The 21122-nt window shown below is 39.5% G+C and overlaps 1 protein-coding gene across 5 annotated transcripts in view; it reads left to right on the top strand.

Annotated features, from left to right (window-relative positions):
- Window positions 1–8061, top strand: part of MTRR (5-methyltetrahydrofolate-homocysteine methyltransferase reductase) — a 29636-nt gene extending 21575 nt beyond the window's left edge. For all 5 annotated transcript variants that reach the window (XM_057709842.1, XM_057709843.1, XM_057709845.1 and 2 more), the window contains exons 12-15: window positions 2394–2512; window positions 3554–3646; window positions 3760–3942; window positions 6480–8061. In XM_057709842.1, coding sequence (XP_057565825.1) covers window positions 2394–2512; window positions 3554–3646; window positions 3760–3942; window positions 6480–6621 — 537 coding nt within the window. In that variant the 3' untranslated portion in view covers window positions 6622–8061. The remainder of the gene's footprint in view (window positions 1–2393; window positions 2513–3553; window positions 3647–3759; window positions 3943–6479) is intronic.
- Window positions 8062–21122: the final 13061 nt, after the last annotated feature.

Genomic DNA, 21122 nt, shown 5'->3' with positions numbered 1-21122 from the left:
TTCTGTGTTGCTATTCTTGGTAGGTTGGCATAGGGAGAGTCAGGTACACGGCAAAGGTCGGCGAGGAGGAACAGCCTCATTTTATGCTCAGTCTGTATCGCGTGCACCAGAGAAGTCATTTTATAAAGTGGCAGTTTACAGCCAAAGATTAATTTTAAGTCCTTCAGTCTGGGGTAGTAGGATTTTCCTCTGCTTCTGTTTCTTCCCCTTTTGTCAGGGCTGTTGTGTTATTTTATATTTTGATCGACACTTGGCAGAATCTCATTTGAGACCCTATGCGTAGGGGACAACTACAGTTTCAGTCCTTATCATGAAGTCTTCTCCATGGTATTGAAAAATGAACATGCGTCATTTGTAACGCTATGTTATTACTGGTTTGGTTGCTCTCAGTTACTGAAGTTAAAAAGTTGATAGCACTCAGGGAATTTAGGCTTCTGATATAGACTTGAGAGAGTTTAAGGGAAGACAAGGGCTTAAACTTGCCCTTTAACTTGGTGTCTTCCCAGCCTGCTGCCTGGAACAGGTGCTTTACCATGTATGTCCCTCATATCAACAAAATATGGAGAACCCGAGAAAGTTCTTTTTTAGAAAGAAATATTATAGTGCTAACAGGAGAGTATTGTGTCACTCCCTGATCTCATAAAAATAGATGATCTCCAGAAAGTTAAAAAAAGTATGTGTTGATGCTGAATGGCAAACACCACCCGTGGGTGCCTTTCACACATACTTTCTTTCCTCCCTCCTGCCCTTTTCTCTCCTCTTCCTTCCCCATTTTAGCAGATTTTTATTGACTACCCAGTGTTGAGGCACTAGAGCTATAGATAGAAAGGATATCATTTGAAACTACTTAAATTTCGCTGTGCCGTGCAGTACCATATTTTATCCTGGATCCCTCCCCCGACTGGTAGACAGTACAGCTGTTCACAGATGTCCCTGCCCCCGGGGAGCAGACCTCCCCTCCCGTTCACGTGCAGCCTGGCCACGTGAGCAGGTGAGTGGTGAGCACACAGGAGTATGCCACGTCTCAGCGGGCGCTCTGAACCTGGGGGGTGGTGTGGCTTGTCCCTCTTGCGCTTTCCCTCTGACGTTGGATGGGACAATTCAGGTCAGGGATGCTCCTTGGATTTGGCTCCAAGTGAGATGGTGGCGCAGAGCTGCAGCCATTGAGCAGAGCCAGAAGTAAGCATCTGGTGCTATAAGCTGTCGGAGATTTACAGCCGGAGCTGACTAGTGTTCTTTGCCATCCCTAGAGCGTAGGACGTGGTCTCTAGCAGTTTCCTGCCGTACCCATCCTGTCCTGTTTTGTTTCGCTTCATGGGACTTCACGTTACCTGTCGTTTTATAGATTGTTTATTGTCTTTTCCACCCACTAGAATGTAAGTCCTGTGAAGATGGATTTGGTTTTGCTCATTTGTCTGTCTGTCCCGGTGTTGGTCATGTTGAGTACCTTCAGTAAGACTGTCAAGTGGGTGAATCCAGTGAATAAGGCTAATGTAATATATTAATTACAGTTTCACTCCCAAATGAGAAGTCATGTGACACGGCTCTGCCAGTTCTTCATTTAGAAAGTACTGTGTTCATCCTGTTGATGAACTTCAGACAATTTTCCTCGAATTAAAGGCTAAAATATATGCAGTTATACCAGCAGGTAATGTAGGGAAGATTCCTGTCATTCTTAACTGTTAGTATCATCCAGTGTAACTGAAGCATATGGCCAAGTGAAACTGAAAGATAAATATATTTACAAATTGATTCCTTGTAAGTATCCCTGGTACATGATTTAGAAGAAAACCTTTCGGAAGTTGTAGCAAAAGGATTTGTTTATATATCAGTTATTCTAGTTTTGCAACAAACACAAGTAACATTGGACCTAGGGTAGCAGATGTAACACAGTACTCTAGCATCTTTGGGGCAGCCCCTTAATTTCTCTTTCACTTGCCTAATTTTCATTTAAAACCTTCACTCCATCTTGATGTTAATCTTCATTGCTCCTTTGTGTCCAAGCATGAAGAATCATGTCTTCATTTTTTTGTGCATTTCTTCAGGATACATTTAATGGGCTGTCTGCCAGGAAGCAGATCTTTTTCTTGGGCCTAGAAAAAAAACTCGATTATTATTTATTCAGTGTTCTACCTCGGAAATACCATGCCTGTCATTTTAAAAATACCTTTGATTTGGATAGAAAAGAAGAATTTGCAAGGCAGACTTCTTTATTTCTCTGTATTGACAAATGTGTTTGTGGTTTCAGTAAGATTTAATGCTGCTATTTAATTTTATGATGCTTCTTTGAGGGGAAGTTGCAGTTTCTGATTTTTTTTTGCAGGCATCACCTTGGTTATATGCTTTTGTTTGGGCTGTTTTTCAAACTTATGAGCATTGGTTTAATATTTCAGATATCCATCTCTCCTCGAACAACAAATTTTTTCCACTTACCAAATGACCCCTCAGTCCCCATCATGATGGTGGGTCCAGGAACTGGCATAGCACCTTTCATTGGTTTCCTGCAACATAGGTATGTGCTTTCTTTGGCTCGTGAGAAAATGTATCCCTTGTGGTCCTGGGTATAGATATAATAGAGAGCTTTTTTGTTTCTTCGGTGGTTTTTAGGATATTGGACTTTGGTTGTAAAATTTTTATTTTAAAGAATTATTGTCAAATGTGTGATAGCATAGCATAACTTGTCACCACGGGAAAAGTAAATATGTCTTCTAGAGATTTTGCTTTGTACTGGAACTTCCGTTTTTACTGTCGTATTTGCTTTTTCTCTCCCCCCCGCTGGACTGTAGTTTACAGTGCATGTATTGAGGGACAGATTCCAAGCACATCTTTATGCTGTGATGATATGCGGCTGTCCCACCTATTCCTTAGCTGCATAAAATTGGTAGTTACAAAGATCCAAAAATTTCACCAAAAATTTCGAATTTAAACCCCCAACATTGATAAGTTTCAGCAGAATGATGTTAATACATGTATCTTTGTATCAGAACACAACTATTTAGATATGAAATAAATACAATTGTGCTTCTCTCCCTGTTTGTAAAATAACAATTCTTACATAATGTTCCCTGTTTAGTGGAGTAATATCCTTTGGACAAAGTCTTTTGTTTTATTTTCTTTTGTTTTTTTTCCTTAAGAAAGCGAAAAAGTAGGGCATGTCCATCATTTCTGAAACGTTTCACAGCAGACCATTCTACCTTTTAAAGCCTGGTACCACTTTTCTGTTATATTAATTGAGAGTTAATTTTTATTTCAAAAAATTGTTATTAGTATTTAATGTAGAAATTAATGTAGGTTTCACAGTGTGAGACTTTGCATTATCTCCGCCATCGAGATGTCACGTGAAGCTCGTAGGGAAGCTCACCCTTTGTGGCATCTGCTGGATTAGGCAAGGTGTCCTGCAGGTAGCAGACTGTTAGTTCGGTAAATGGACTTTGAGCGACTGCAGAGATGGATTTTACAGACCTATCTGGTTTTGTTGGTGGTATTTCCTGACCAGAGAGATTGCTTTTACCTGTTCTTTATATCAAACATCTCCGCTTTCTTTTTCCCTTAGAGAGAAACTCCAAGAGCAACACCCGGATGCACACTTTGGGGCGATGTGGTTGTTCTTTGGCTGCAGACACAAGGACAGGGATTATTTATTCAGGTGCTTGACACTTCTATCATTGAAGACTCAGCCATGCTGTGCAATTCTAATTTCAGACCTTTCCAACTTTAAAATACCAACCTTCCACTGACCTGTTATATATTTTATTTCAGAAATGAGCTCAGACATTTCCTTAAGTGTGGAATTCTCACTCACTTGAAAGTTTCCTTCTCAAGAGATGCTCCTGCGGGGGAGGCGGAAGCCCCCACAAAGTATGTGCAAGACAGCATCCGACGCCACAGCAAGCAGGTGGCAGGGGTCCTCCTTCAGGAAAGCGGTTATATTTACGTGTGTGGGTGAGTGCAGGGGAGGGAGGGCGGGCCCTGATGTTTGTTAAAGAAACCAGGGCCCGGTTGGTTAATGGTCTGGACATGTATGGATGAGAGATTTGATTCTTAAGAACAGGAATAGAGATACAAGTTCTAAAATGATTTTAACATACACTTAATAGCCACAAAGTTATCAGGAAAATAGCAGTGAAAATTAATGCATTGGGGAATACTTTGTGCTGTTTTAAATACATGTTTTTAGCCTCTGAATGTTACATTCTTTGTTAAGATGATAATTGTTTAACATGAAGTCTCAGGAGTGATTTTGTTGTATGAGTAAATACTGGATATGTGATTTGTGCAGTGGACCTAGTTAAGGAAAAAAGTTTTGGTTTTGACTCTGAGAATGTGGATGTAGGGTCCTTTTTCTTCAAGGCATAATGTGTAATGTCAAAGTTGACATAAGCCCATAGTCATTGTTATATTTTATCCCCTTTTTGAGATAAGATCCATTATAAAGACCCAAGATTGCCATAGAAAATAAAATTTTAGGAACTTAGCTTCTTGTTTTAATGGAACTCAAAAATTTTTGCAAATTAAAAAGGAGTTTTGAGATAAGAAACTACTCTTATTTATTTTAATTTTTAAAAAGATTTTTATTATTTTTTTTTATCCTGACACATCCCTGGCATTTAAAACATTCTCTAAGTCACCAGGTCAGGTTTTTTGTTTTGTTTTTTAAATTTATTTATTTTTGGCTGCATTGGGTCTTTGTTGCTGCACACGGGCTTTCTCTAGTTTTGTTGAGTGGGGGTTACTCATCGTTGCGGCACACGAGCTTCTCATTGTGGTGGCTTTTCCTGTTGCAGAGCACCGGCTCTAGACGCTGGGCTTCAGTAGTTGCAGCACGTGGGCTCAGTAGTTGTGGTGCACAGGCTTAGTAGCCCTGAGGCATGTGGGATCTTCCCGGCCCAGGGATCAAACCCATGTACCCTGTGTTGGCAGGTGGATTCTTAGTCACTTCACTGCGCTACCAAGGAAGTCCCTGTTTTGTTTCTTTAAACAGTGATGTAGAAAAAGAAATACTGACGTAGTGACCTAGAATGCATATAAATATAATTGAAAAGGTTCATAAAACTTACTTTTTCAACTTACTTTTTATGACACATTCTGATAACTTCTGTTTTGTTTGTTTTTTTGAAAAAAGCTGACATTGGCTACTCAGTTGATTTCATGACCTCAGCTAGAAAACGCTGTAGGTCAGAAAGGGCAGAGCTTCTGAAAGTTATTGTTGGTTTCTGTTTTCATTTTGCATTTAGTGAAGTATTTGGTCTTCCTTTTGTTTGCAGAGGACAGTGCCGTCAGTGTCAGATACAGGCTGAAGGTTTCGATGTAGCTCTGAATAATGGAGGTGAAGTTTGTTGTACAAACACATGTGTACAGATTTATGAGTAACTGGTAGCTGAGAGCTTGGAGGGGTTCTTAAACATCTTAAAAAATTCTTAAAATGTTAACCCAGAAGTAACTCTGCACTGTCACTGGTGCTTCATTTTTCACATCCGTGAAGTGAAACTGATAGTGTTCATAGCTGGTCAGAGGTGACGGCTCAAGAGTGACCCCCACGGCGCTCCAGCGTGGACCAGACGCAAGAGGCTGGGGGAGGAGCGAACTTGTCCCTAAGCCCAGGGAACGCTGCCTCGGGGTGGGGTGGGGGGGAGCCTTTGCTGTTGATAGTCAAGTCGGAGGAAGACAGAGGGGCCAGTAGGTTTGGCAACTGCAGCCACGGAACATGGGAAGGGGCTGGGATGCTTGAGGGGAGGGCATGACAGCCGCTACAGCTTTCTCAAGGAATTTTATTGTAAGGGGCAGGACAAGTTCAATTCCTGACACATTAGAGTCCTGTCACCACTTTTATTCATTCAACAAACATTCGAGTGCCTGCTGAGTGCTTTGGTTACCGTGCAGGTGTCAAGAGGGCGGAGGTGAGATGCACTCCTACCCCAAGCCACCTGCTCCCCATGGGAAAGCCAGGTCAGCAGATGCTCACTGTATAGCTGGTGCTGTGTGGGGGGCCAGGGGCCTGCAAGAGAGGCCCCTTGCCCGACCTGGAAATGCAAGAGCTGAGATGTGGAAACGCACTTAGTAAAGGGCCAGCCCTTAGCAAGTTCTCAGTAACCCTGTGCATGTGCTTAGATGTGTCAGGGGAGCGTGTTGCCCTCAGGAATGCCTTGAGAACAGAGGGAAGACAAAGAGGTGAGGAGGGGCCCGATTGTGAGGTCCTCAGACACTTAAAAATTTCAGCTGTTCGCGGAGCTCGGATGCCTTTGAAGGTTTTAAGGCTGTGCCCAGAGTGGTCAGCATTGCATGTGATGGTGGTCCTTGGATGAGGGCCTGGCCTTGGGGGAGTGATAGGTGCCTGGAGACCTGCGGGGCACTTTCTGGAGAAGTAGAAGGAGGACTGGGGTATCGTGATGGAGTCCCGGCAGCGAGGTTTGTGAATAAAGGAGGATTTGGTAAAAATCCCTGTTTGGTAAAACATTAATGCTGTTGTTCTTTTTTCCTAGAGATGCTAAGAATATGGCCAAGGATGTAAATGATACCCTTGTGGAAATAATAAGCAAAGAGGTTGGAGCTGAAAAACTAGAGGCAATGAAAACATTGGCTACTTTAAAAGAAGAAAAACGATATCTTCAGGATATTTGGTGATAAAAGCGGAAAGTAAAGGAAGAGAATTAAGCTTTTTTGGCTGCAAGTACTAAATACAACTTTAATGAAGCTTGAGACTTTCAATGTTTAAATTAAAAAATTTTTTAAACTTTTCTTGGAGGAGGTGGGGGGTGGGGAATGGACCACTTAACCATGTATCTACCTCTCCCCCCAACCCTCCCCAAACAGCCCTGAGCTGAAAGGCAGCCCTCACTCCTCCACCAGCACCTCCTGGGGCCGCCTCTCCATCCTGAGAACTTTTGCAGAGACCTGGACCACTTCACAGGGCCTCTCTAGCAGTACGTGTGAGGGCTTCTCAGTACAGGATACAGGTACAAGGGTTGACTGGGTAGATAGATAGATCTTGTGAACTTGTTGCCAGTTTTTTTAATAATCTAAAAATAATTTATATTCTTATATAAAATATACCATAAAGAATATTCATGAGTGTATTAAAATTACGTATGTATAGCATATCTGATTACATGTTTATATAATTTTATCAGATGGTTTATTACCAAAATTATATTTCTGATAAAAAATATTTTAAGGTAATACTCATAGGGATTTTTGTAATCATGTTAGGAATATGAAACATATTTTGAAATTCCACTCTGGTGTATGATTTATTTACCTTGATTACTTCTATTTAATATCACTATTCCAAAATTTAGAGAAATTTGCATTCAGTTTATAGATGCAAGCAAGTGCATATTTTAGTAAAGCTACAACACTTTTCTCCTCTCTCTACCACCCCCCTACCCCCTTTCCCTGTCTTTTGATTTCTACTCCTTTTGGTGTATTTTTAAGTTTTTCCAATAATTTATTTTACCTCTGTGACATCACACAGGCTGTAAGCTGGGCTTGAAACACCCACTTAAAATCCTTGTATTTTTAAAATGTCTACTATTGTCTGAATATTTATGTCCCCCCAAATTCGTATGTCTGAATCCTGACCTCCGATGTGATGTAGTAGGAGCTGGGGCTGTTGTGGGGTGATGAGGTCGCGACGGTGGAGCCCTCAGGAGGGGGTCAGTGCCCTTGTTACAAGAGGCCTGGCAGGCTCCCTGCTCCTTCCGCCCTGTGAGGACACAGTGCAGAGTTGGCCATCTGCAACCCAGAGGCCTTCACCCGAACCCGGCAACACTGGCACCTGGTTGTGAGCTTCCAGAACGGGAGAAGTTCTGTTGTTTGTGAGCCACCCAGGGGTGTTTTATTACAGCAGCTCGAATGGACGAAGACAGTTCCCGGTGACACATTCTCTCTTAAACTTTGTCAAGACAGAAAACAAAATGTAAAAGGGGTAGGAAAACTTTTCTCCTAGGTACTACTATATATTGTTTTTTTTTAATTGAAGAGATTGGCATTTAAAAAATAAATCTCTAGCTGTCAAAGATTTCTGGTTGTTTTGCAAAATAAAGATCTGAAGGAAATGTGATATCTTAAACTCGTTAAGGCTTCATGGCTGTTTAATACATTTTCTAATCTCATACATCTCATATATTTTACAATAGAAATATTTCTGAAAAAACAAAAGGCATTAGAAGATATACCAAGCAGAATCATATGCATGTTATTTATATCAGCCAAAATAGACTTAAGGTGAAAACATTAAAAGGGACAAAGAACAGTATTCCTTATTGATAACTCTATCAATAAAATACAGTTAAGAACTTGTGTCCATCTACCAGTACTGTCTGTCCATCTGTGACCCCCAAACTGATAGTTCCCTAAGGAGAGACTGAGGAGTGTTTGTAGTGGCCCCAGAACCTGACCTGAGCCATCTGGTATATGCACAACGTCAGGGTTATCTGTGCTGGGTTGTTAGACACCAAGTTCAGGGGAGTGTTGATCAGCTACTCCCTCGGTCAGGACAGCAGGTGATGGTGAAACTAGATCCCAGGCCAGATTCTGCAGCACATGCAGATACCAAACAGTTTACTAGCAGTCAGGCACGAGACAGCCTACAGCCTGTCCTGTAAGCTTCATGAAGTTTCAGCTGTCTCTCTAGGTGGGTCAGCTGCATCTTGCATGAAAGTTTCACATCTTGTGTCAAGGTTGATTCAAGGTGGTTGTGAGTGTTCCAGGGGCAGGGTTCCTTCTAGCATCACAGGCTGCCCTCTGACCCAGTGGCTGGACACAGTGGTATTTTGGGGTTATGCCTCAGGTGCTCCCCAATAGTCTTGCTTATGTAGATGTGGAGAGTACCTCTGAATTAATCTGTTCAAACTCCATCATATCTTAATACCATTATATATTCAGTAAGAGCCCCTTTCTAACTGTAAACCCTCCATATCTGTGCTGAAATATTCTGAACTGAAATCTAGACACCATGAAACTGGGACACTAATCTATTCAGTCATAAACTGTCAGGTAAAGTATGAAAATTTGAACTTCACAGCTAGCAAACTAGATGATGTATATGCTGCATCCAGCAAACTAGGCACCCATATTGGTTTCAGATTTACTTGAAACATTTTTAAAATTGGCCATGAAGTAGGCCATAAAGGAAAACAACAAGTTGTATAAAATAAGGCATTGTTTGCTGATCCTAACAGAATTAAAAATTAACTATAAAAAGCAGCCCACAAAGGCTGCGTTGAAGAATTCTTAAACACATGCAAATGATTCATGGCATGGAAATAAAAATGGAATACAGAATATTTAGGGCTGGTTTCTTCTCAAGTGCTAGAGGGACTGTGGGGTGCAGCCAAAGCCACAGCCAGAGGGAAGTTGCATTCATCCATTTCACAGATATTTTGAGTCCCTGCTTTGTCAGGTCAGTACTGTCAGTACAGCAGTGAACAAAATAGATAAAACTGTTCTCAGAGCTTACGTTCTCATTTGAGGAGAGCCATAAATGAACGAATGAATAAATACCAACTATGATGTCTGAGTAGGTGATAAAGGCTATGGAGGAAGACAAACCAGGCTAAAGGGGGTTTGGTCTGCAGTGTGGGAGGGGCTGGGCAGCCAGACAGAGCAGTCGGGGAGGGCCTCACTGAGAAGGGAAGGATTTGGAAGAGACCAGGCAGCCAGCTGCTGTGGATATCTCAGGCCTGGGGGACAGTCAGTGCAAAGGCCCTGAGGTAGGACAGTGTCTGGTAAGTTGGAGGAAGAGTAAAGAAATGGGGAGATCTGATAATGCGTTGTCTTGAGGTCCTTGTAGATTTTGGTTTTTACCCCAAGTGACTAGAAAGCCATTGGATGTGAGGAGTCACGTGATCTACTTTACATTTTACAGGACTTAACTCTGGCTGTTGGGTTCAGACTGAACTAAAAGGGCCAAGGGTTGAACCATTGAAACCACTTGAGAGTTGACAATACAAAGGGTCAGATCATCAAATTGGACTCACAAGAGTTATAAATCTTAACCTTCTCTAGCTTTACTAATGTCAGGGGTGCAGGGAAATGCAGGACAGGTGGAGAAGGGAGAAATCTAGGACTGCCTCTCCCACTCCCCAGGATCTTCCTGCTGCATTAGGCCCCTGCAGATTGAGATTTAACACATAATGCTTACGTTGCATACAGGGCATCACTTATACAAAAGGAACTCTTCAGGTCGTGGATTATCTCTTCTATATGCCAAAAATTACACAGTTAATGTAACACTTTCTGGAACTCAAAGCCCCGTAAATCTTGGCATTCTAGGTTTATCCATAGTGAGCACTGTAGACAAACAAAGGACATCTGCCAAAAATATTCAGTAATTATATTAACTGTAATTGTACTAAACAATCCAACTAAAAGCAAGATTATTAAGCAGACCAACCATATGCTATTTAGAAGAGACAATAAATTTGAAAGTTTGCAAAAGAATATACCATGCAAACAAAAGAAAAGCAAATGTAGTTAATATAAAAAGGAGACAAAGCAGGAAATATTGCAAGAGGTAGATATTTTCATAGTGATTAGAGTCAACTGATGAGAAAGACTTGAAAATCCTAAATATGCATGCACTCAATAAAAAAGCTGCAAAATATATAATGCAAAAGTTGTCAGAACTAAAAGGAGGAAAAGCCAAATCTGAAATCACAGTTGGGAAAGTTAACATACTACACAAAGAACAAGCAGACAAAATAGTAAGCGTTTAAAAGATTTTAACAACACAATAGGACCTAATTGACATATAAAACACTAATACCAACAACTTCAGAATAGAACTTATTTTCTAGTTTACACTGAATATTTACCAGAATAGACCAACTTTCAAAAAGATAGAAACCATACATTTTCTGAGAACTAAACTAAAAGTCAATAACTAAATGAAACTAGAATAACTTCCAAATATTTGGAAAATAAGCAACACAAAGTAACCTGTGAGTCAAGAAAAATCACAAGGAAATTAGAAAATATTTTGATGAAAACAAAAAAAAAAGGAATTCCAAAATTTGTAGCGTGCAGCTAAATCAGCACTCTGGGGGATATTTGTGGGTTTAAATTCTCTTAAAATTAAAAGTGGTTAAAAGTCAGTGATCTAAGCCTTAATACTGAGAAGTTAGAAAAGGACCAGTACATTAAATACCAAGAATATGAAAGGATATTGTAAAGATAAAAGAAAATTTCAATGAAAAAGAAAAAGAAAACCTCCCCAAACCCACAATATGCAATAGAGGAAACCAGCAAAGCAAAAGTTAATTGTTTAAGATTTTTTTCCAGCCTTATAGAAGTATAATTAACAAATAAAATCGTATAGAATTAAAATGTGCGAGGTGATGACTTGATCTATGTATACTTGTAAAATGATGACCACATCAGGTTAATTACCACATTCATCACTTCATATAGTTATCATGTTTGAGTCTGTGACGAGAATGTTTAAGATTTACTCTCTTAGCACATTTCAAGTATACAATACTGTATTATTAACTACAGTCACCGTGCTGTACATTAGATGCCCAGAATTCATTCATCTTCTAACCGAAGGCTTGTACCCTTTGACTGGCATCTCCTCATTTCCCCAGCCCCCAGCCCCTGGTCACCACCATTCTACTATTTCTGTAATTTTGTCCTTTTTAGATTCCACATGTAAGTGGGACTGTACAATATTTATCTTTCTCTGGCTTATTTCACTGAGGATAATGTCCTCTGCGTTCATTCATGTTGTTGCAAATGGCAGGATTTCTTTCTCATGGCTAACATTCCACTGTGTATATTGTTAAAGATAAACTGAGGCATATTAAAAATTTTAAGATTTGATGTGAGCAAAAATCAGTTCAAACCAGGCAGCACCAAAGGGAAATTTTGGGGAGTGCTCCACCTATGGAAGCTAGGGAAAAGGCTTGTGAGGAAGAGAGGGGAGCAAAGGAGGGGACTTATTTGATTGGCTGTGACTTGAGCAGTTATGTTATTTGGGAAAGCCTATTTGGCTGTTTGTGATTATCTGTCCTTAGGTTTTGATTTATTAACCTTGAGGCACTACAGGCTTAGGTTTTGGTGGCTTACGTAGGCTACCAAGGCATTAAAGCTACCCCAGCCTACAGACCTGCTTCACATAGCTGAACAGTAGAAACAACTCAACATTGTAAAACAACTATATCCCAATAAAAAAAACCCAACAATACGTACCACATCGTCTTTAGCCAGTCATCTGTTGTCAGGCATTGAGGTTGTTTCCATAGTTTGGCTACTGTGAATGAGGCTGTAACGAACATGGGAGTGCAAATATCTCTCTGAGATTCTGATTTCCTTTCCTTTGGATGTATACCCAGAAGTGGAATTACTGGATCATATGGTAGTTCTAGTTTTACGTTTTTGAGGGAGCTGTAACGAACATGGGAGTGCAGATATCTCTCTGAGATTCTGATTTCCTTTCCTTTGGAATTACTGGATCATATGGTAGTTCTATTTTTAAGTTTTTGAGGAACTTCCATAGTGGCAGTGCCAATTTACATTCCCACCGAAAGGGCACAAGAGTCCTCTTTTCTCCACATTCTCGCCAACACTTCTCTCTTACCTTTTTGATAAACGCCATCCTAACAGGTGTGAGATGATAGCTCATTGTGGTTTTGATTTGCATTTCCCAGATGATTAGTGATGTTGAGCACCTTTTCCTGTGTCTGTTGGCCGTTTATGTCTTCTTTGAAAAAATGTCTATTCAGGTCTTTTGCAATTTTTTTTCCCAATGAGTTGTATATTATATATATTTATATTTGTTGGATATTCTTAACCCCTTATCAGATATATTGTTTATAAATATTTCCTCCCATTGCATAGGCTGCTTTTTCATTTTGTTGATGGTTTCCTTTGCTGTGCAGAAGCTTTTTAGTTTAATGTAGTCCTACTTGTTTATTTTTGCTTTTGTTGCCTGTGCTTTTGGTTTTATAACCAAAAATCATTGCCAACCAATATCAAGGAGCTTTTATCCTGTATTTTCTTCCAGGAGTTTTATGATTTCAGGTCTTACATTTAAGTTTTTAATTCATTTTGAGTTAATTTTTGTGAGCAGTATAAGATAGGGAACCAGTGTCTTTCTTTTGCATGTGAATATTCGGTTTTCTCAGCACCATTTATTGAAGAGACTATCATTTTGCCATTGTGTGCTCTTTGTGCCTTTGTCAAACAATAGTTGACTGGGTATGTGTGGGTTTATTTTGGGGATCTAGATTCTGTTCTGTTGGTCTGTGTGTGTTTTTATGCCAGAAACATACTATTTTGATTACTACATCTTTGTAATGTAGCTTGAAATCAGGGTGTGTGATGTCTCCAATTTTGTTCCTCTTTCTCAAGACTGCTTTGGCTGTTTGGGATATTTTGTGGTTTTCTACAAATTTTAGGATTGTTTTTTCAATTTCCTGAAAAGTACCAATGGAATTTTGATAGGGATTTCACTGAATCTGTAGAACACTATAGGTAGTAAGGACATTTAATAGTGTTATTTCTAATCCATGAACATGGACTATCTTTCCATTTATTTGTGTCTCTGTTTCTTTTGTCTATGTCTTATAGTTTTGCAAAATCCAACTTTTTTTATGATAAAAACTCTCAACAAATCGGGTATAGAATGAATGTACCTCAACATAATAAAAAAAACCTGCATTTTGATGTCAGAAGTATTGTGAGTGAAAACAGTTTGGTTACCAAGCCTGGATTAAGAGATTTATGAGCAATCTATGATCACTTAGGAAAAAATAAAGGATATTAAATTCCTATACATCCAGATTGTTACTATAAATTTAAAACTTGCTACATGAAAAATAAATAATTACCTTAAGTAAGTTGAAGTAAATCTTTTTTTTTTCATCTTTATTGGAGTATAATTGCTTTACCATGTTGTGTTAGTTTCTGCTGTACAACAAAGTGAATCAGCTGTATGTATACATATATCCCCATATCCCCTTCCTCTTGAGCCTCCCTCCCACCCTCCCTATCCCACCCCTCTAGGTCATCACCAAGCATCGAGCTGATCTCCCTGTGCTACGCAGCAGCTTCCCATTAGCTATCTATTTTACATTTGGTAGTGTATATGTGTCAATGCTACTCTTTTACTTCGTCCCAGCCTCCCCTTCCCCACCCGTGTCCTCAAGTCCGTTCTCTATGTCTGCGTCTCTATTCCTCCCCTGCCACTAGGTTCATCAGTACCATTTTTCTAGATTCCATATGTATGCGTTAGCATATGGTATTTATTTTCCTCTTTCTTACTTCACTCTGTATGACAGACTCTAGGTCCATCCACCTCACTACAAATAACTCAGTTTCATTCCTTTTTATGGCTGAGTAATATTCCATTGTATATATGTGCCACATCTTCTTTATCCATTCATCTGTCAAAGGACATTTAGGACATGGAAGCAACCTAAATGTCCATTGACAGATGAATGGATAAGTAAGTCTTAAACTTGGAGTTTCTGATCGATACTTTAGTATGTTCTTCTGACCTCCCACGGCTCCCAAGTACCTAGACTATTATATCTTGACTGTAAAATCCTCACAGCAATAAGAGGATTTCCAATAACCTGGGGCTTCTAGGATGTGCTGCTTTCTTGCCTATTCAGGACTATTTCTTCACTATGTGGTTTTTTTTCACTGGACATGACTTGGTTTCCTAAAATGTTATCACCAAGTGGATTGTACTTCAATTTCATCTTTAATCAGTCAGATTAATAAGATACTGGAAAGGATATTCACATTAATAAATTTAAGCTTTAAGTTCTTTGTAATCACAGCACTAATTATACTTTAAAGTTATCTCATCTGGATTTGTATTTTGCCATGATTGGGGACTTTTTATCCATTTATTTATTTGCTTTCAGTTGAAGTACTTAGTTTATTTTGATTTACACAGATTTACATGATTTTCTTTTTTCATGTTTGGTGATGGAAAGTTTCATTCAGCTTCAGTATGTGCTTGAGGGGCATTGCAGTGTGGATGAGGGGAAAGTTCATCGTCTGGAATCAGAGACTTAAGAGCTGCAAGCTCCTTGGAGAGACAGAGAGCACAGTAGTTAAAAGCATAAATACATGTTTGAAACAGACACATGTTTGAAACTAGGCTTTCACACACAGTTGGTGTCTTTGGACAAGTTACTTAACCTTTCTGTTCCTCAGTCTGTTAAATGGGGATTAGGAGCTAATTTGTGAAAAGGACTTAGAATACCTTCTGGCCATCAATGAGTCCTTTGTTAAGTGTAGCTGCTATTCATGATAACAGTAACACATATAATTTTTGTTTTCTCTGTGCTATATATTTCCATTTTTTTCCCTATAAAATGCAGCCAAGGTATAAACTACAATCATTTCTAGTCCTATAAGATTCTCAATTTATTTTGCTTCTGAGTTATTAATGATAAATATTTGAAAAGTTCAAACATGAAAGTGAGCATTCACGAATATGGACAATTTCAGGTAGCTCTACACAGACCCAGAACTGCCTGAATTAGAGTTTTTGGTGAGATGAATGAATTCCCTGCATCACGTGCTGACTGCCTTGTAGCATGTCGCATGTGCTGAGGTTTGGTCCGTTCTGTTTTCCCTCCTGCTCTGTGAGCCACAAAGATTAGCCCTTCTTAGTCACTCCGGTGATGCAGTTTACCTAATGTGTGTGGACATACACGTCTAAGTGGCGTATTTTCATCAAAGTTGAAAATTGAAGTACTGTAAATGTATTTGCAATATTCGAATGGATATGATAAATTTTCCCACTCAGAAAGGAACCTTAAATTAAACACTATTAAAAGCAGTGTTACTCATACTGTTGTTGAATCAGTTCTTCCAGACTTTCCTCTATGCTTTGTTTAACGCTCACATTTTTCTTTTTAAATGGGGTTGGTTGACATTTCATGGAAACCCAAATACAGCTTTTGACGTCCATTAAATTTTCGTGACCTGAGGTTCAGCTGTGTTTTTAGGTTAGGACAGCTTTTATTTTTAGAAGTATTCTTTTAGGGTAAGTATGTTAAACTAGAGGTGGCAGAAGTATGTAGACTGCATTTTATCGTCGGATCAGTGTCTCTTTAGCGTTTATCGTGTTGAGTGTACATGTGTGCATAGCCCGGCATCGTAAGCATCGGCGTGATGGGAGGAGAAACCCGGTTCAGAATCCAGGCAGGGTTCCTTGGTCTGCCCACTTCTGCCATGTTCCTCATCCCGGGGTTAACAGAGTTTATCCACCCCCGTGTGTCATCCCTGTGGGCCTCATGGAGTCCTCACTGCGATTCTGGGCCATACGTGTCATTATTCTTCATCTGCAAATGAGGGGGTGTGGCTAAGAAGATTTAACTTCTCCATAAACTCACACAACCTTCTTTGTCTTCTAAATGAGCGTCTTTGTTATTCTCGGGTCTTTGTTATTCTCTGTGAATTTTAGGATCAGCTTTTTGAGTTCATCAAAACATCCTGATGAGATGCTTAAATTGGAATTGCCTTAAATAGATTTTGGAAGCACTGAAATCTCTGCCGTGTTGTTGTTTGCTGGCACGAAAATGATTCTGCTCTCCATTTGATTAAATCTTTTGTAATGGCCTTCCATATTTTGTAATTTTTTTCACACAGCTTTTACGCCTCTTTTGTTCATTTTATTCTTAGCAACACTAGGTATTCTGTGATTCTTAAATTACTTTTCAGAAACTTTAAATAACTGACTTTCTAGAATGTGAAAAAATCTAGTTTGAAAATAGGATTTAGATAATAGTAATCATAGGACTTTAGTAGATTTATCAAATAATATTAAATAGCTTTACCAAACCATACAATAATGATATTATAGTAGAATTAATTCTGATTGGATTAAGAAAAACTCCAGGCTTTATTCTGATTTCGCTGCTTTTCTCACATCTTTCTGTTCCAGGCCCCACACAGGACACCACATTGCATTTGGTTTTCTTATCTCCTTGTTCTCCTCCAGGCTGTGACAGTTTTTCAGTCTTTCATTGTTTTTCATGACCCTGGAGTTTTGAAAAGCACTTGTCAGGTATTTTGTAGGAGGTCCCTGGGTTTGGGTTTGCCTGGTCGTTACTCAAGGTTACACTGGGGTCATGGATTTTAGAGAATAGGTGAGATGTCCCCTTATTTCTGGGAGCACACGGCATAGCATGATTAATCACTGGTGAGGTTAACCGTCACTTGGTTAAAGTGGAACCTGCTAGGTTTCTCCACTGGCAAGTTCCTATTTTTCCTTTTCAGTCTATTTGGAAATGAGTCACTAAGTCCAGCTCATATTAAAAGGAAGGGAAATTAAGCTTGACTTCCTGGAAGAGTATCTATATGTATTATTTTTATGCTTTTGTAAGGAAATTTGTCCCTTCTCCCAAGTTACATATTTTATTTTTATCATCTCTTTCTATCAGATGGACTCATGAGTATTTATTTACATACTGTGGGTTATAATATTATAGTTTTTTTGCTCAAATTGTTCATCTTTGTCTACCAAGGTCTTTCAGATTGACTATGTGTCCCTGTGATATGCCCCTTTATTTTATTTTCTAAGTACTTCCTTATTTTCTGGCGCTCTGAGATGCTCCAGGATCATTTTGTATTCTCCCTGCCCCAGCGCTACAATCAAACATTTTCCCAAAGAGCCCTGATTCCTTCTATTAGAGAACCCCCCTGACGACCACTGATCTCTCTTCTATGTCTCTAATTTTGCCTTTTCCAGACTGGGACATGATTAGAATTAAACAACAGGCCGCTTTTGGGTGGGTCTTCTTTCATTTAGCAGAATGTCTCTAAGATTCATCCATGTGATTGTGTGAATTGATATCTGGTTCTTTCTTTCTGCTAAGTAATATTTCGTTTTATGGATATATAATGGCTTATTCATTCAACTATTGAGAGAAATCTGCACGAACATAAGTTTTCAGTTCTCTAGGATAAGTATGCAGGAGTGGAATTTCTGGGTCGGATGCTAAACTTTGATTTTCCTTAAAAAAAAATAAAATTTCTAAGAAACTTCCAAACTATCTTCCAAAGTGGCTGTCTAATTTTGCATTCCCACCAGCGATGACTGAGAGCTCATGCGCTTATTTTGAGAGTAAATGAGTAGGAGCTCAGCCTTGTGAGAGCTTCAGGACAGTCCCGTCTCCAGTTTCCTTGGCGATACGTGTTACCACATTTAAACAGGAGAGTCCGATTTTAAAACGATGGCTTGTAGATGGTAGAAACAAAGGGACAGAACTTGAGTTACTTCACCTGTTTTTCTGTGTGACCACTTGAAGTTCTTCTTCATGGTAACTCTTTTAACTTCGGAAAACAATTATTTACTTGCTTCAGTCTTACTTTATAGGTAGAAAATGCTTTGAAATATAGGTGTAGTCGTAATCATATGACGTGCTCATGAAGAAGCTCTGTGTGAACTACAGACTGATGCCGAGATGTCCACCTTGACCTCCGAATGCATTGCCATCTGGAAATTAACGTGGACACCACAGCTGCTTCTCGGATTACATTCTCTACTGTATGTGATTTTTCCCCCCCGATCCATCTTGTTTCCTGGCGTGAACTTTTAAATCAAGTAAATCCGATATAAAAATATGTATAAACAGCCAGAATCAACCCTAAAAAAGAGTCAAATCCGAGTTTTAAAACTGTTCCTTGAAGATCAGCACACAGAAACTGTGGAGAAAACCATGAACTATGCCACAAGAAAACATAAGTAAATGAACATTTATACAGAAAAAAAAATCCAGTTTAAGGCAGAACGTCAGGGGAAAGCACAGAAGAGGCTGGCCATGTGTTGTCATAAGGCACCGCAGGGCGCATTGGAGTATTTTACTAATTTCACCAAGAACTGGACGGTTCTTCTAAAGCAGTGGATTAAACATTCTTAATGCTTCTTAACATCCAGCCCTTTTCTCAGACTCTTTTGGACGTTTTCACTTAATAGAAATTGACGGTAAATGCATGTTAGGGGAGATTCTTCCACTGCAGAGACATTTGAAAGCCATTAGAATCAGTCCTGAAAGAACAAAGACAGGAAAAGTCTTTCAATTTCTGGGATTTATTGTGAAATGTGATTTTTTTTAAATGGCTCTCTGACTCACATATTTAAGACTTTTCCTAACAATTCATATCTGTTTCTTTACGTGAAAAAAACTTTCTGAACTTAACATTTAAAAAGTTTTTTTGATGAACTATGGGTGAAGGGACATGACAAATTCTTGTCGTATGTCCACTGAACGTGACTATGCAAAGAACGTTAATTTTGAGAAATATGCAGAAGTTACAGATCGACATGGACGCTGTACCGTAATTTGTTAAGGCATTAGATCCACATATAGGTATACATTTTCCTCCTTTTTAAAAAATGCATTAGCGCAATTAAAAAGTGATCCATTGCTATTTATCTCTATTATAATATTTTAATTTTTATAATTCAAATGACTCTACATATATCAAGTTCAATAAGAGGAAATTCTCACTGTTTCTTTCTCGCCGTTATTTTTACATGTTTCACTATGTAATTACCGCTGAAAATAACTGTCACATAGAGGAGGTGATGGTAAACCACCATCTGCCAGGTGTTTGATGTGTTAGTGGGGCCACTGCTGACCTGAAGTCTGGCTTCAGAAAGAGAGAGCATTGTGGGGCCGTAATAGTAAGGGACACGGCTTCCAGGGAGGTGATTTCTGTCATGGAGGAAGAAGTCTTTCATTTAAAACAAAACAAAACAAAAAAACCTAGTGAAAGAAAAAGAAAAAGTTGTAAAATTTTTACCATTTTTGTTACATGCTATGTATTTTTTACCATTTAAGATACAGAAATTGGAATACAGAAGGTCTAGCACATGACCATCATTCCTTTCCTTTCATTATTTGTCATTTAAAAAAAATGCCCTTTCTGCATCTTTTCACATCTTAGCCTCTGAATGACCACCGGTGGGTGTGAGGTTGCTGAAGTGGAATTTCACGTCTGCTGTAACATATTAGCAGAAAATGAAGGGTAATTTGGTCAGGAATGTTTTGTTCTCTTGGGCTTGTAACTTGACCACACTGGTTCTAATAGAGCAACCTGGCAGCCGTGAAGGTCAAGGGGGAAATGCACGGTCACAGTCACACATGTGTCCTCTTGAAGGCCTGCGTGGCCGGCGTGAACTGGGATGGGCTTTGGCAACTCTAAGACACTCAGCTCCGTGTGGTGACCCGTGATCACTTTATCCAAAGATTGCAAAGCAGTCTGCCCAGGAGCTTTTTGTTTTTTTAATCGCCCCAGATTGAGAAAATGTGTGATGGTGTTTCTGTGTGTATTAATTACATTCTAGATTCTGAACATTCACCCTTTTTTAACTTCACTTTTCAGATACAAATAAGAAAAGCTGATTTTTGTTATAAGTATTAGACTATAAGCCAAGGACAAGTCTTTAGAAAAAAGACTTTTAAAAGACGACTTTTATTTCTTCCGTGTAAGACAAATGTGGCTTAAAACGGCCTGGAGACTTTGTGGGCCTTTGTGGCTTCAAGTTCTCGTCACAACTCCATCCACACTTTTGATTCAGGTTTTCTGAAAAGGCAACAAGACACTCTTTCACTCTGTGCAGGATGAGACTGAATTGCACAGTATTTCTGTAGTGGTTAATCGGAAAGTCAGAGATGTACACGGAGTGATACCTTGAATCTTTTTCTCTGCAAAGAATCCTGACAGCATTTTGAGCTGGCAGCTCCGGGTAAAGCGCAGCAGCGGGCAGCTCAATGGCAGGTACACCTCTCGGTCCCTTTGCCCTCACGTGACCAAGAGCTCTGCCCGGCAGACTCGGTGTGAAAGCCCGTGTCACACTGTCCACCTTCTGAGAAAATTACTAAATCTTTATCAATATCGGTAACTGGGTAGAAAATGTAACCTAACTGACCAGGAATCTTGATGATGGTCCACGAGATGAGTTAACAGATTTACAGGTTTCACGTCCTCAGAGCCACGCCAGATACAAAGTAAGCAGTTACCGTGTGCTAGTATGTATCACTAATACTAGTCCTGTTGTTACCATTACTCCTTCTCCACTTGTTCCTGCAGCAGCACTGCTTTGTGCTTTGAACTTCAGAGGTGTGTTTGATGGACAGCAAGGTCACTTTGGT

This window comes from Hippopotamus amphibius, chromosome 15 (assembly GCF_030028045.1).
Source record: "Hippopotamus amphibius kiboko isolate mHipAmp2 chromosome 15, mHipAmp2.hap2, whole genome shotgun sequence".
Classification (NCBI taxonomy): Eukaryota; Metazoa; Chordata; class Mammalia; order Artiodactyla; family Hippopotamidae; genus Hippopotamus; species Hippopotamus amphibius.
This window is presented reverse-complemented; position numbering and strand designations above follow the sequence as displayed.